Below are 17,612 nucleotides of genomic sequence, written 5' to 3' on the forward strand. Positions count from 1 at the left end.
AAGCTAAATATGTACAATATGTGGTAATTAATGAAATTAAATATTTGATCATCCGAAAATAAATTTAACTAATCCATGATTCTCAATAATTCAAATAATCTCAGTTTGAGAAGTTGAAAACAGTGTCCCTTATTTATGAAATATAAATTTTATTACTATTATATTGTCTCAACACTGTCCTTTAACTCTCAATAAAAAACAAATTGTTTTTAAAGCAGACTGAAAAAGTTCTTATTTACATATACTGGTAAAAGGATATTCTTCATGAATTTTTATACGACTGCAAAAATTGAAAATATCTTGGTCGTAAATTGGTATCACATTGGCCGCGGCGTCGTTGTCGTCATCGTCCAAATACTTTTGGTTTTCGCACCATAACTTTAGTTTAAGTAAATAGAAATATGAAATTTAAACACAAGGTTTATGACCACAAATGGAAGGTTGGGATTGATTTTGGAAATTTTGGTCCCAACAGTTTAGGAATTAGGGGCCAAAAAGGGCCCAAATAAGCATTATTCTTGGTATTTGAACAATAACTTTAGTATAAGTAAATAGAAATCATGGAAATTTAAACACAAGGTTTATCAACACAAAAGGAAGGTTGGGATTGATTTTGGGAGTTTGGGTCTCAAAGGGTCTAAAAATAAACTTTGTTTGATTTCATCAAAAATTGAATAATTGGGGTTCTTTGATATGCTGAATCTAACTGTGTATGTAGATTCTTAATTTTTGGTCCTGTTTTTAAATCGATCTACATTAAGGTCCAAAGGGCCCAAATTAAACTTAGTTTGATTTTAACAAAAATTGAATCCTTGGGGTTCTTTGATATGCTGAATCTAAAAGTGTTCTTGATTTTTGATTGTTGGCCAAGTTTTCAAGTTGGTCCATATCGGGGTCCAAAATTAAACTTTGTTTGATTTCATTAAAAATTGAATAATTGGGGTTCTTTGATATGCCAAATCTAACTGTGTATGTTAAATTTCTTAATTTTTGGTCCTGTTTTCAAATTGATCTACATTAAGAACCAAAGGGTCCAAAATTAAACTAAGTTTGATTTAAACAAAAATTGAATTCTTGGGCTTCTTTGATATGCTGAATCTAAACATGTACTTAGATTTTTGATTATGGGCCCAGTTTTCAAGTTGGTCTAAATCAGGATCCAAAATTATTATATTAAGTATTGTGCAATAGCAAGAAATTCCAAATCAGGATCCAAAATTATTATATTTAGTATTGTGCAATAGCAAGAAATTTTCAGTTGCACAGTATTCAGCAATAGCAAGAAATCTTCAATTGCACAGTATTGTGCAACAGCAAGAAATTTCCAATTGCACAGTATTGTGCAATAGCAAGAAATCTTCAATTGCACAGTATTGTACAATAGCAAGTATTTTCAATTGTACAGTATTGTGCAATAGCAAGAAATATCTAATTGCACAATATTGTGCAATAGCAAGAAATTTTCAATTGGTGTTATCTTTCTTTGTCCAGAATAGTAGTTGAATCAACTTAAATCATTGTTTTATACAATATACAATGTTTTATTGTTACTACCAACTGATAAATTAAAACAATCTTTACCATTCAGTGATAACAAGCACTTTTTTTACATTTTAATATTTTATGATGTATTTAAATGAGTAGTTATTGTTGCAAACTCCATTAGAAATTTGAATTGAGATCAGTTTTGGAATAAGGGAAAGGGACATGTGAAAAAAAATGGGGGTAGGGGGGGTTCAATTTTTCTCATTTCAGATTTCATAAATAAAAAGAAAATTTCTTCAACCATTTTTTTGAGAGGATTAATATTCAAGGCAAAAAAAAAATTTCAAGTTCATTAGACCACATTCATTCTGTGTCAGAAACATATGCTGTGTCAACTGTTTAATCACAATCCAAATTTAGAGCTGAATCCAGCTTGAATGCTGTGTGACTGTCCATACTTGCCCCAACGGTTCAGGGTTCAACCTCTGTGGTCGTATAAAGCTGTGCCCTGCGGAGCATCTGGTTTTATTTTATATCTGCTTTTTGGTTGAATTTTAAGTGTTTAAAAGAAAAATATAGAGTTATGGTATGATTTCAACTGAGACAGCTACACACTGAGGACCAAAGGACAAGAATGTACAAAATGTAATCAGCAACAGCTCCCTATGAGGCCTTAAACAATGAGCAAAACCCATACTAGATACATGTATAAGCTTTGTAATGCTCCCAGATGACAAATGAGATAAATTCAAAAGAGGAAACCAATGACCTGCTTTAAGCTCATTAAATGAAACAAAAAAACAATTATGGCAGACAGAAACAAATGGCAATCACTGGACTGCATGCTACTAACTTGGAACAGGCACATAAGGAATGTTCTCTTTAAAATGTGTAATTAACTTACTGTTTCATTTTTACTGGAAAAGAATATAGAGTTATATTTTTATCCTGCATTTATAAACTAACATATGTATTCTGTGTATTTTAGCCAGTAAACATAAGTAATGATTTAGAGTATGTATTGTATGCCATGTGTGATAAGAATGGAGAACAGATACCAGAGGTGTCCCAATTGATGGAGGTAATACTCATAATAATAATTTATTACATTATTAAAACTTGATATAACAGGTTGCTAAATGTCAATTGATAATGCATTATTTAACATATTGTTGCAATTTAATGAGCCTTTATATAGCTAAGCTTTGTGTTGAAGACCGTACCTTGACCTATAATGGATTACTTTTATAAATTGTGACTTGGATGTAGAGTTGTCTCATTAGCACTCATACCACATCTTCCTATATCTATTAAAGTCCTGAAGTTCTGTTTAAATTTCAACATCTATATGCAACCAAATACAAATGTCATTTATAAAAACTAGGATTCTCACTTTTGAAATAGTTTTCTCAGAAACTGCTGTGCCAATATTTAATTCCTCAAAACTCAACATTTTGTTGTATATTTATGAACAACTCTTTGTTCAAAGAATTAAATTTGATCATGCCCAGCACAGGCACTTTTTCCCCTGAATTTGAAATAATTAACATAAACACCTTAATATAACACAAGTACCCAACTCACATAACAGGAAATTCTGCACACTGATATGCATTTAAATATCAGAATGTTCTTATTATTACAATATAGTCACCTAGTCAAAATATTTCTGTATAGTATAGTATTTTGATTCCATGGTTGTCAATACCACTGGAACATGTTATATAGGTACACAAAATTCAAAGACAATAATAAGAATAATTTTTGTGTTCTCCCAAAGAGAGGTCAAGTTTCTGATATGAGAATTGCTTAAAGCTACAATATAAGCACACAGATCTATAATGAACCTTTCTCAGTGAGATTTATCTTAATGGTAGCAGATATCCAGACTGTTATTTAGTATGCACAATAGTTATATAGCTAGTAAAAAGATTTAAAAAAAACCTCATAGCATGCGGAAGTCTGTAAATATTTGCTAAATTTGAACAGATGCCTTTGGAAAAACTTGATATGGGTAAATTGAAGGTGTATGCATTTTAAGTTATGAAAGAGACGTATGATCAAGGATCTTGTTACATGTATGTATGAATAATTCAAGTGCATTGATGAATACTGTGTTTTAGTATTAAACAATAAAGAACACAAGACAATTTGGTAATGTTTAGTATAAATCACTGCATTTCTCTACATTGTTAGGCTTGTGCAGGTTTGTGATGTTTAGTATAAATCACTGCATTTCTCTACATTGTTAGGCTTGTGCAGGTTTTCAAGAGGAAAACTTTGGATTTAACTCCTTTTCCCAGTATACAAGAGACTTGTATAATGCTATCCTTGGCAGTGGAAGTGAGGCAAGTATTTTAAAGCATTTAGATAATGTTAATGGCTTGGTCATGCTGATGAGGTTATGACACTGAATAAAAGTTGATGACCTAAAGAACATTAATATGAATGTTTTGTAAATGTCAACATTTGTAAAATTAATTTCGAACAAATGCTTTTAATGTTCTCTTGTTTATCTGAAACTTTTAAAAGTATTTGTTTGAATTAATTTCACGAATCTTCATACTGATTTCTACCTATAAAACATCTGAAAAAAGTTAAACAATGTAATGAATTTTATCTCACTTTATGTGTTTAAATAAAATTGAGAATGGAAATTGGGAATGTGCCAAAGAGACAACAACCCGACCATAGAGCAGACAACAGCAGAAGGTCACCAACAGGTCTTCAATGCAATGAGAAATTCCCGCACCCAGAGGCGTCCTTAAGCTGGCCCCTAAACAAATATATACTAGTTCAGTGATAATGAACGCCATACTAAACTCCAAATTGTGCTCAAGAAACTAAAAATTTAAATAATACAAGACTAACAAAGGCCAGAGGCTCCTGACTTGGGACAGGCGCAAAAATGTGGCCGGGTTAAACATGTTTGTGAGATCTCAACCCTCCCCCTATACCTCTACCCAATGCAGAAAAGTAAATGCATAACAATACACACATTATTAAACACCACTCTTTTAATTTAATATGTTTTGCTGTACCTTTTTTAGTCACAATTCATCAGACAGGCTCACTTTTAGGATCAGTTTGGATATCAAGATAGCTGGATTTTTGACAGATATCTGATACAATTATAATCTGCATGTATTGCTCTATGATATAAACACCTGAAACACCAGAAAAAAGGCTATAAAGGGTTACATTAGCACTGGCTTGATGACAAATGTTGACTAGTCTTTAAACCAAGTTATTCCTTCTTTCTGAAGTGAACATTTGAGACTAGCGCCCTAGTCTTTGAATATATATCTTTTTTTATCTGCTTTGTTTGTATTCATCTTAATAACATTTATGATATTACCATACACTTTTTTTTCAGTTCAACTTATTTTATTAAATGTTGGTTTTCTTTAACTTCAGGGTGAACTGTCCCCAGACGCTGCTGCCGTTGAAGAATATAGCCGCCATTACAGCAACAATTACAACTCCCTGTCTAAAGAAAACAGACCTGCAAGGTCAAGGGGAAAGTACAAGTATACACATCATCGGGACAACAGAAGACCAAGGTCATTCTCAGGGTCACAATCTAGATCACGATCAAGGTCAAGGTCACCAACAAGAAGTTATGGTGAAGGTGAGTTACAATCTGAAATAAAGGAGGAAAATAAGGCAAACAGTTAAAAAATGAAATGGGATAATTCATGAAATGAAAAATTTGAACGTAGTAAGATGCATAATATCAAAGCGATAGTAGAAATATACAATTCAAACATTCATTAAGAATAAAAGCATTTTTACATAGATATAAACCATTTAAGAAAAGATTATAATTTTTTAGTTAGTTTATTTTCCTTGTACAGACAAATTATCTATATTATTTAATGGTTTAAATTTAGAATTTGATGCCATTTAAATCCTCTGTTAGTATCCTATTCAGAATAGATTGTTTATCAAATTTTCACTGAATGTCTCAAAATACGTTTTATGTCCCATTTATGTGCATTATGTTTTCTGGTCTGTGCTTCCATCCATCCGTTCATCCGTCTGTCCCGCTTCAGGTTTCAGGTTTTTAGTCGATGTAGTTTTTGATGAAGTTGAAGTCCAATCAACTTCAAACTAAGTACACATGTTCCCTATAATATGATCTTTCTAATTTTAATGCCAAATTAGAGATTTCCCCCCATTTTCACGGTCCACTTAACATAGAAAATGATAGTGCGGATGGGGCATCCGTGTACTGGGGACACATTCTTGTTTTTAATATATTATTCAATGTACTTTGATGGGTCTTATGGAACCATGTGGGTTTCTGAATACAATTTATGATAGAATGTTATAAAAATGGTGCTATGGTTATAAGGAAACATTTCTATTCCAAATTCTGATGTGTATTTTGAAAATACTGGGAAGAACCAGTCATAAATGGCACAATAAATAAATCGTGATTTAAAAAAACTATTGTAAATTTTCCTGCTTTTGTTTGGTATTTTTTCTAGGCTGAAGAAGCGATAGGAAGATTGAGTGCATATGACATTTAGATGAAATCCTTTTAAATGTTTGTATTGATTTAAAAAAAAAAAAAAAAATAAAATAAAGATAAAAAGAGTTTTATGTCCCTAAAAAAATTGCCGTACTAAGTAGGCTTAATAATACTACACTAATTGCAAGGCAGAATGTTATTGTTGTTATAGAACATTTTAGTGCCTCAAATATTGACACTGTTACAAATTCTAACAATATTAATTATATGTATTACTTAAAGTTTTACTTGGTAATGGATTATTGATCAGAAAGTGTAAAATATTTATGACTCTTTTCTATAAGTAGCATTGATTGGCATCAGATCTTCAGATTTTTCTTTTCAGACGTATATTTTTCGTAACCTTTATTCTACTTTTCCATTATTAATATCTTTGTAGAAATTGATAATCTTGTGAATCCTTTTTCAACAAAGTTAGATTCTTTTTTGGTCTTGATTTAAAAGGTGGGTTTAATCTATTTGATAGATTAATGAAACAACAGACATGACAGATTTGTATTAGTCGCCATGGCTGAAAGTGAAAAGGCTTTTTTCTGCTTTTGTGTCTGCAGTTTCAAAGCCTGTCAATAAACAAAAGGATCAAGAAATGGAATATTTTTTAGAACATTTTTTTTTAAATAGCTCACATGGTACATATGCGATAGCATATAAAAAGTCAATTTTTTTTGTGATTTTTTTTGTTTATAATACTTCCTTCTTCTAAGATAAAGTTTTTATGTCTGTGGCATAATTTTAATGAATTTTTTAATAATTTATATGAAATCTCTGCTCTAGAAGGCAAAAGTCAATTGTGTTTTGTACTCCTTGCAATTAACTTTGACAAAGAATGTACACTAAAAAAGATTGATAATTATTACTGTTTTTCTTCTGCTCACTTGACCTTACAGGAATATGAACATTAAAATGTAACATGTTGTACAAAATTACTCAAACCAAGTGAGATTATTCCTACAGAATGTTTTAGTCATTAATTTGTCACTTTCTAAAATATAGTTTCAGTCCAGACTCATTGCTGCAGCTTAACAGTATAGAAATAAGTTAGAAAAACTTGCATATTACACATGAAAAAAGTGTTATGAAATCCTGGGATCAAAATCAGCAATTAAGACAATGCTGTAAAGTTGAAAACTGCATGACATAATTTCATTGATTGCATTTTTAGGATAGAAACTGCCTTCTGAGGGCTTCAGCACTATGATCTGTAATTAGCTAGCCTTATGCACTCTATTGCAGAACAATACCTTCCTGATTTCATCAGACTTTTTTGTATATTAAGTTCTTTTTATATAAGATAATATAAAATCAGTCGTAGGAAGTTATTGATTTTTTTCTTAATTTGAATTATTTCAGAGAAACGGCATAGAAACCACAAATCCTCATCAGACACATACTTTGATGGACAGAGTGTGTACCACCCATCATCTATGCAGACAGAAGTTTCACCAACCACTGGTCGGTCATATCATCTCTCTGACATCACTTTTTCTTCACATCAAAATGGCAATCAGAAAGCTAAGCAAAGTGAAACAAAGAAACAAATCAAACCTAAGTCCAAATCATTTGCAACAGGTGAACACATGGGTCAGTCAGCGTATGAGAAATACCTTAGAATTAAAGAAAGACAGAAGAAGTTGAAAGTGTTGAGACGTGGGCTGATTGGTGAAGACAGTGATGATGAGCAGCCAATCAGAATGGCTGATCGATATGATCACATGACAGCAGATACAAGATCACTTATTTCAACAACATCATATCAGCAAGGTATATTTATGTCATATCTGTTTTCAGATCAGAAATCTTCATTCTCCTTAATTCTATTTTTAAAGACCTATACCAGGAATGATCTTGGTTTTAGTTTTTAAAGTTCAACTTTTTTCTGTATTCCATAGGACCACAAAGGCATTTTATTGGTTTTTTTTTGTAAATTGGTTCATCACTTATTTAGGAAAAGATTATATTTTTGTCTACAGTGCTATATCTGTTTAAAAGTGCTGGTGGTGTTGAAGAGAAATAATTGGGTAATACTATATTTTTTTTCAACAACATCTTAACCTGATATCTAAGCCCAACCTACTCTTGGCTTTAGTACAGTCAGGCATAAAACAATCTACATGACTGAATAACTGTGCACGTTATATAAACAATAGATATGTTGATTGGGTGTTAAATTAGTTTGATTTATTATTAAAATAAGTAGGGTTTGTATCAGTATTGCTGTATGTTTATAGCAAATTGCATGATTTTTTGAATAATTCCAATAAATGTGTGGCTATATGAGGTTTTTCTGTCATGTGTCAAGATATGACTCTGTCTTACAATAGACAAAGAAAGGTGTTGTATGAGTGCCAATGAGACAACTCTCCATCCAAGTCACAATTTATAAAAGTAAACCATTAAAGGTCCAGATACGATCTTCAACACGTAGTCTTGGCTCACACCAATGCATCTTTCTAACATCCAAAAATTGTCATTGTATCTCATCTAAAACATCTAAGTTTATTTACCAACAGAAAGATAATGTGTTGCAAGTATTTTGTTGTTCTAAACACGTATGAAATATTTGCCACTGGATGTTAAGCAACCAACAATGAATTAATCTTATATTGTACCTGTTGTAATGGATAAGAATTTTACATTGTTGCATGTTTAACTTGTGAAATCAAAACGGGAAATGTAATAATTATTAGAAACAAGTATCTCATAACAGGGTTCTCACTTAGGTGAATGTATGAGTCCTGGACTCATGACAATCTGTTTTCATTTTCAAAACTGGTGAGAGATGCATCAACATTGTTTTAAAAATATTTTGTATAAACTGAACACATGTATGCATATTTTATAGCAAACGTTTAAAAGTAATCTAAACTTAATGTCATTTCATTGTTCTATTAGGTCATAGAGACTAATTAACTATATTGTAGTTGCATATCTTCTTATCATGACAAAAAATGGTGAGTTCCTGGACTCCTGTTAAAAAATCGTTAACAAAAACCCTGCTCAAAACAAATAAAAAAACTACAAACAAGAAACTTAACCTACTTGATCAGTTGAAAATCCAAAAATCATTTACTTAACCAGTATAGATTTTTTCCTAGTAATTGTAAAGTCAATATTTGTTTGTATATTTCTTCGCTTTTAAAATAAAAAAAAGAATATCGTGGTGAAGACGGTCTTTTGTTATAACAAGCATACTTTTCCAATTATAAACGTTACATGCAACATATTGTTTGTCAAACCAAGCCCGTATTTCATCCTCTATCATCATATTATCATTAATATACGTAATTAGTTCAATTGCAAGCAGTTCTTTTTATCTTAAAATGCAGGCCAAATTCTGCAGTCTTTCATCTATAAAAAAATCTTTAAACTTTAAAATTTTCTATACAAATTCATCAGAATCTTATTGTTAACATACAAACACATGTATGTATGAAACTTATGATGCATCTAAAAATGAATGAAACATTTATAGTTTTTGTTATTTTAAAGATCAATGCAGCTTGCATATGATAAAAATATGACAGCTAATAGGGATGTTTGGAAAATTTTGTCTGATGATAAAAATATACATATTAAGTTTACTTTAGAGAAATATCTCTTTACTTTTTTTGTCAGAATTTTTTCCACCAAAAATGTGTAACCCACTTGAATGGAAAATAAGAAACCTTTTAATAAAAATTTTGTTGACAATTAACACAAATTTATGCTAAAAGATACATTTAGTCTTTGCTTATATCTTTATACATATACATTTCCCATTTCCAGTTTCAATTCTGTATACATTTATTTCATATAAAGTTCGAAGAAAATCAACCTAACAATATTAAAGTTAATTTGATTCTTTACTTCCTCCTGTAATGGGGTTCTATATATTATTGATTTCACTTGTCACTTCTACGACAACACCGCCTAGTATTGTGCAAACACCTTACCCCCTCCTCTAACTATAGCTCACATTATACATATATAATTTATATGATGAAAAAAAATCTGTCTTGATAAAGAAAACAGAACATCCTTAGATTGAATAACATGATGAAATATCGTTTATTTTGTATGCATGAAATGTAAGCATGTTAAAATAACTTTTACAATTTTATATGAAACCCCATGCATGGAATTTGATGAATTATCTAGATATGCCCACTTAAACTCAAATTAAAGGAATTGGATTTTTTCCCAAAGCATTGACTTCCACACCTAAGCTTCCCCGCCAACAGGACATCCTTTTGTGAATGCTAATCTGTTTTCTATTTTCTAAGAATAATTAGCATATCAGATTTCTCAGTAACATTGTCAAATGACAGATTACACGAAGTAAACAAAGACAATTGTTTAACGTGTTCAAAGTGAAATTTGAATAATCTCCGAAGATAATATCTTTTATGGAAGTGACTTTGCAGATGATTCTGTTGGTAATGGAAATAAGATCGCAAACAGGAATTGTTGAAATTGAGAAAATTGATTTCATTTGTCAGACATGCACTAAATTGTGTTAAGCACCTTTTGTACATTTCAATTACAATGTATCGGAAGAAAATCTGTTTGTTTGTCTGATATCTAAATGTGACAGATATATAATGCCATAGGAAGTTAAGAATTTAACAAGAGTTTTGTTTTTATCAAATAGGGATTGACGAAAGAAACATTACACTGCCTTTCCTGATAGATTTTATGGCTTTATATCAAAATGCCTAAAACAAATTTTTAAAAAGATAAAATTGTGATCTATAACTGTTTCATTGTTCTCATTTACAAAAATAAAAGTTATAGTATAAATGACTAATTTAACGCTGAATTTCGGGTATTTTGTAATAATGTAATGAATTCAATTGTAAATTTATTAATCAAATTTTTCCTATTACAAAAGCATTTTACTTTTGCCTGTGAAGATATTGATGTCTGTCTTCTTTACAATTTTTGATTATTGGTGTTTTAATGCCACTTATAAGTGCCACTTTTGGGCTATCTCGTGGTGGCCAGTTTTTTTGGTGGAGGAAGCCGGAGTGCCCAGAGAAAACCAATGATTTTTGCTAGGAAAAGCTTTACAATGCATGGCCTGGTATGAAATCATAGCAGTGGATTTTAATAAACTTCCAATTTGAATGATTCTACCTAAATTGTCAATTGAAGGTCCTAAACTTTCATTTGAATTATAATATTTTCAACTTTTAAAAAAAAATACTTAAAAATTATTTATCAATTGAAGTGTTATAAACTAATTTTCTTAAAACCCAGTTCTATGATTACTATCCTGAAAAATTAAGTTTTTGTCCTTTATCATTAGTTTTGCTGTGTGAAAAGTTCTAAATACTAACATGTACTCGTGTAAAACCCTGCTAGCATTATGTTGCAAATTTAAAATCCCAAAATACATGTTTTCACCTATAAAGCTAATGAATGTTACAATAAAGATGCCTATCTAAATATAACTGTTTGTTTATGTTCAGCCTTATGTGAAATCATAATATGCCATCAATTCAAAATAATTTGTTCTGAATGGAAAATTGGATATATGCTTTTACTGAACATGTAGATAATATGTGATAATGCATATTAATGATAATAAAATGAATAATTTGTTGATTTGGGTAGGTCTTTGCATAGCCTCAAAAGAACTTTTCAGTAATGATTTAATTGCTTTAATTTTCAAATATAAAAATATATGTCTTTCTAGATGTATATAGAGTATTGATCAATCAAAAAAATTAATTGCATTTTATATTAAATGCTTTTTAGTATAAAATATTTACAACTTAATTTTGAACAAATATCTACAGGTCAATACTTCAAAAGTACAGGTAAATAAGTACACAAATGGGAATGTACACACTTTATATGGTTACATATATAATTATGTAGTAAATTCAAATATACACTATTTTTTTGTTTTAACCCTTTCCTCCGTAATGACGCCTTTTGACGCCACACCCTTTACTCCATAATGACGCCTTTTGACGCCTGTGTAGTACCTCAGTTGAAATGCTCTGACTACCAAATGTCTGGATCAGACTTAGAAAAAATTGGATCCAATATGAAAAGGATATCCATGAGAATATCTGAATTGAATTCCATTGATGAAATATATGTTTTCACAATGCATCAATACTCTAAACCTGATAATTTTTTTTTATTGAAAAAATCCTATGTGAATCTAGTATGTAAAAAAAAAAATTCATGGAGGAAAGGGTTAAAGTACTGTGGATTCATCAATTTTTGTTGGATATCTGTTTTCGTGGGTTTCGTGGGTACAGGTGAACCATGAATTTAAATGTTCAACGAAAATAACATATTTTAGATAGGCTTTGTATACAGATTGGAAAAACCACAAAATCAAGTATCCACGCAAATGTAAGTTTCAGCAATACATGAAATAGATACCCACTTAATAAATGAATCCACAGTAATTTCAGATGTCATGGGTTTTTATTGTTGCTAATGAAGTTTTCAGTCACATGGGAGACTACTCTGTCAGCATTTTTTTTTTAATCCTGTAATTTTCAAATTCATGTAGTGAATCACAAAATTAATTTTTGGAGAATATATAATTCAAAATATATAAATATTTTAAAATGAAATAATAGTAAAAAATTTTGTATATGTCATGCTGCACAATTTTATTGCATATGTATATAGAATTGCCTCATTATTCTTGCATAGAAAATGTTTAAAAAAGTAAATTAGTACAAGCAAGTCAGTTTTAATAGGCTGTTTGGGTTGTTGTGGCACTAATCAAGTTTATTGTTCTGCAAATGATCTTCATGAAAAGGTATTAGTACAATTGTCTACTCACTGTGTGTTTCTTAATTATATAATATATCTAGAATGAAATAAAAAGATTAACATCGCAGTCTATATATGACCTTCAACTGAGAGCAAGGATCATCGTAGTCTATATATGATCTTCAACTGAGAGCAAGGATCTAATTGTTATAAGCTATAAGAATTTGAAGGCTTCTTGTAAAACCATGTATATATGTTATAAATTAAACAGGGTATGTGTGGGAGAAATAAAAAAAATAAATATAAGTTAATTAAAATATATCCATAATAGAAGATAAAGAACTTTGCTATTATAATGCTCCTGGTTTTCAACATGCAAAACTTTTAACAGGCTTTTATTTCAACTTGGAATTTTTGTTAATTTTTTTTGAATTATGGAATTTGCATAATTTTCTTTGGTTTTAAGGTAGCACAATACAAAGATCTGTTCACTCCCAATCAGACAACCTTAAACTGATGTAATTCATTTAATTCTTTTTTATATATTATAAATGAGGTACCAAAAGAAAGAAGAAAGATTCATCTTTCAAATTGTGATAATTTCATTATGACATAAATATTACATAATTAATTATTATGTAATAAGTTGCTATATTGTGATGTCCACACAAAATGAATTTAGCGTCTTTGTTCTTCATAGCATCCCAAAATATTTAATAGATTCTTGTACAACACAGCTTGACCTCCAAAACTGTGTCTCAGATTTCCAAAAACATCAATCGAACAAATTTTATACCCAATTAAATTTAGTGCTCTCTTATGAATTATTGTTGCAAATTTCATTGTAGATTTATGAGAGAATGAAATACAATAGGAAAAATCTGAGACACAGTTTGGGAGGTCAAACTGTGTTGTGCAAGATTCTATAAAATATTTTGGGATGCTATGAATAAGAAAGAAGCTAAATTCATTCAAGTATGGACATCACAATATGGCAACTAATTACATAACAATTAATTATGTAATAATTATGTCATAATGAAATTATCACAATTTGAAAGATTAATCCTTCTTCTTTCTTTTGGTACCTCATTTATAAAATTTAAAGAAAGATGAGTGGAATTACATCAGTTTAAAGATGTCTGGTTGGGGCTGAAAAATCTTTGTATTGTGCTAAATTTGATGTATTTTATGTATTTTAATGTTCTATGCGGCGCACTTTCTATTACACAGAAGATAGCACATTTTCAATAAAATGCACTGTGCTGTGCACAACACTATCTATACAAAATAAATTGTATGGAAAGTGTTTTGCATTGGCTCAAAACATTATTATACAGAATAAACATGGAAATTATTGAAAATTTCCAGGGCAAGAAAATATAAAAATTCCATAATTAAAAATAATTCCAAGTTGAAATGATAACCTGTTTACTGCAAATTCAAAAATTATTGCAATATTTTTATTGTTGCTAAAAAGGCGACAGGGTTATAATCGCTTTAATTTAAACTCTCATTTTGAAATTTTTATATGAAATGAACAGGATTCTTCTCAATACATCACAAAAAATAAAATGCATTTCAGTGTTAAATGACAAAATGGCAATAATAATAAATGCACACAATAATTTCTGAATTTACAGTATATGTCATGTTACCACATGTGGGAGATTAATGATGCTTGTTTGTGCTTTTCCCATATGCACTCATTCTTTCACTAGGACAGTTGTTTTTTTTCTTCAGAAACCAAAGCAGTACTTAAAAATAATCCTTATTGGTCTAAACTCATCAGATTGTTACTGATGGCAACACTATATAAAGAAACAAAGACAATTGTATTTTATAATCTATGCCATTACACTTTTTAATAGTTTTCTTGTTTGAATTGTTATATATTTTTCATGTCTGGCCATTTATAGCTTTTATCTTTGTCATTTGAATTCTGGTGGATAGTTGTGTCATTGGCAATCATACTACATCTCCTTATTTATATATGGGGGGTCACTGACTGCCATAAGAGGGGCCTTTCTACAGTCCTGTTTCAGTGATTCCATGTATAATCAATCAAATTTTTCTACAAAAGGGGCCCAGGCACCCTGGATCTGCCTATGAAAGTATTCACAATCCAAATCTTATATGAATTGGTATTGTATGATTGTGTACACTCATACTGCTATTAATTTAACACATACTTTGATATTTGAATAAACTTTTTAGATACATGGTCATACATGACTGACAAAGGATGATACATAGTAGGTTGTTAAGTTAGGGATGCCTCAAAATGTTAGGTTTTTTCCAAATACATATTTTGTAATTACATGAGATATGTATATACTATACTGGAGTGAAAATTTATCTCAGTTAATCCTGCAATTTGATTGGTCGCCTTGATAGGGAATATAAACACTTATCACCTTGATAGAGAATAAAAGCACATATACCCTGTGAACAAAAATGAAGATAAAAATGGTAAACGATATTAAAATCCAGTAAAATATAATTGTTATTCACACTTCCGAGGAGATATGGGCTCATATTCCTTGTTAGTGCCCTTTATGCCCTCCACCTGACAACGCAGGAGATATAGAACACTGACAGGAAATAAAGAGTCCATATCGCTTGTAAAGATCCTGAATATCATATACATGTATATATGTAAATAAGGAGATATGATATGATTGCCAATGAGACATCTATCCTACAAACTTCAAATGAAGTGGATGTAAGCAATTATAGATAACCTTACTCACAGTCTTCAACAATGAGGGGGGAAACATACTCTAAAGTTAAGCATAATATTTTCAACAAACTATGATGAAGCACATCACTAAACTTTGTGTACTAAATATACTGTAGTCAATAATGATTGTGTTTTGTACTACTTATTTTATTTTAACTGTTGCCTAGTAGACAACATCACATATGTAAACCACAACCAAGTTCAATGAAGTGTTTATTTCGACTTACAGACATTTTAATTATTTTTTTTTTAATTCAACAACTTTGCATATTATTAGTATTCACTTAAGGGACTCTACAAATACAACAACAAAGAGGAGCTGGTTCAATCTTTTTCATATTGATAATTCAGTCTTTTATTATATATATTTGTATTGATAATTAATTTGTGATTAGTTTGAAAACAAATTATAAGGTGCTTGGCTTTTCATGCTTGTAGAGTTAAACGTTGTCATTATTGTCATTGTTGCAGAGTATAGTTATATTACCACCATTTGATGCATGGGGAAAGTCTATAAATGGTATACCATATTACGGTTAGAATTTGGATGAAATAGTCTATAATTAAAACTATTTTATTAATTTTTTTTATTTTATTTTTTTCGGCTGTTGTCTGCTTATGGTCAGGTTGTTGTCTCTTTGACACATCCCAATTTCCATTCTCAATTTTAGTCCTAAAGAAGTTTGTTCTTTTTAAAGGATTAAAGGAAATTCAATGAGTATCCATTTTGGGCATTCATTTTCAGCCCAACTGTGCAGCATATGCAGAACTTAACATAGTTTCATGTTAGCATTACAAGTCAAATAAACCAAACAAAACAGTGTTATATTTTTATAGCAGGAGTCATTTTGGATTAAAACTAAAGTAACTGTACAAATAGAATAATGCGTTGACGATTAATGTATGTGTTCATTAGTCCCTATGGGATATATGATCAAGTGTTTTTCTATCATTTTTAATACGATTTTGGTTACACTTTGAATGTTCATATCTGATCAAGGTGATTGGTTTTCTAATTAAGAAAATTGAACTAGAAAACATTGAACAAAGATCATTACCCTGGTATATATAACTTGTATGTATTTTTAAAATGCTAACTACTGTTCTGAAGGACACAAACACTACTGAAACTGGATCTATAAAAGTACAAAATATTTCTGGATAGCTGTAATATTCAGTTGAGACGATGATAAATTTATTCTGCATTAAATCCATAAACTTTGCTTATCAAGTGCCTATTAAAATGATATACATTGTTTTTCTGTAATTTAGAAAAATATTTTGACTGGAGAGAAAACAAAATGCAACTAAATGCTTTTTTAAAAATTATTTTAAGTGATACATGTACCAAAAGCAAATACTAAAAAAATGATCAAATGAATGACCCCCATGGGGACATCCCTAACTGTTAACCATCTTCCAAACTCTGCAAAAAGTACACCTTTTCAGACCCCCACCCCTTAAAAAAAAGTTCAAATCAACCTTTTTCAGAAATTTAAACTAAAGCAGAAATGATATTTGCATGACAACCTGTTGAGCAATATTAAGTTCTAATTGATTCTTTGTGATGCTGCTATTTAGATAGGGTTATTTTGTGATAGACAGTGAGTGAAATTTGAGTTAGATATCCCCAAAAACCCACATTTCCATTAAATAAGATTGTTTTATGATATCATGTTGTTTACCATCAATTCTGCACTTTTTTACAAAATTAAATAAAAATCTAAACACTCTGGAAATGTAAAGAAAATAAACTATAATAAGATTTTTAAAAGCATAATGGTTGTGCCCAAAAATTGTTGATTTGTTTTCAGCCACTTTCCCTTATGTCGTAGAGTTTTGCACACTTTGGAAAATTGTTGACATTTATAGTCACTTACTTGAAATTGGGAAAAATCAGGCTTAATAATATGTGATAAATTATTTATATGCAGTCTTCAATGGAATGAGGATGTAGATTTTTGGTTATTATTTATTCAGACATGAAGAGTGGCATCCTTTTTTTACATTGTCTCCTTGACGTTTGTCCCAGATCGCCTTTCATTAAAATTAAAAATTTAAAGATGTAATAGAAAAAATTTCAACCTGTCACTTAGGGAATATATGATAAGACACTTACATATA

The 17,612-nt window shown here is 30.1% G+C and overlaps 1 protein-coding gene across 6 annotated transcripts in view; it reads left to right on the plus strand.

Moving 5' to 3' along the window:
* The window catches only part of LOC143045262 (tyrosine-protein phosphatase non-receptor type 13-like), a 90,368-nt gene that overhangs the window by 17,852 nt on the left and 54,904 nt on the right, over positions 1-17,612 (plus strand). For 5 of the 6 annotated variants that reach the window (XM_076217634.1, XM_076217637.1, XM_076217638.1 and 2 more), the window contains 5 exons: positions 2,474-2,566; positions 3,738-3,833; positions 4,903-5,116; positions 7,373-7,783; positions 11,803-11,823. In XM_076217634.1, coding sequence (XP_076073749.1) covers positions 2,474-2,566; positions 3,738-3,833; positions 4,903-5,116; positions 7,373-7,783; positions 11,803-11,823 — 835 coding nt within the window. The remainder of the gene's footprint in view (positions 1-2,473; positions 2,567-3,737; positions 3,834-4,902; positions 5,117-7,372; positions 7,784-11,802; positions 11,824-17,612) is intronic. The other variant, XM_076217636.1, reaches the window with a different exon arrangement.

The sequence above is a fragment of the Mytilus galloprovincialis genome, chromosome 9, assembly GCF_965363235.1.
Source record: "Mytilus galloprovincialis chromosome 9, xbMytGall1.hap1.1, whole genome shotgun sequence".
In the NCBI taxonomy this organism is placed as follows: domain Eukaryota; kingdom Metazoa; phylum Mollusca; class Bivalvia; order Mytilida; family Mytilidae; genus Mytilus; species Mytilus galloprovincialis.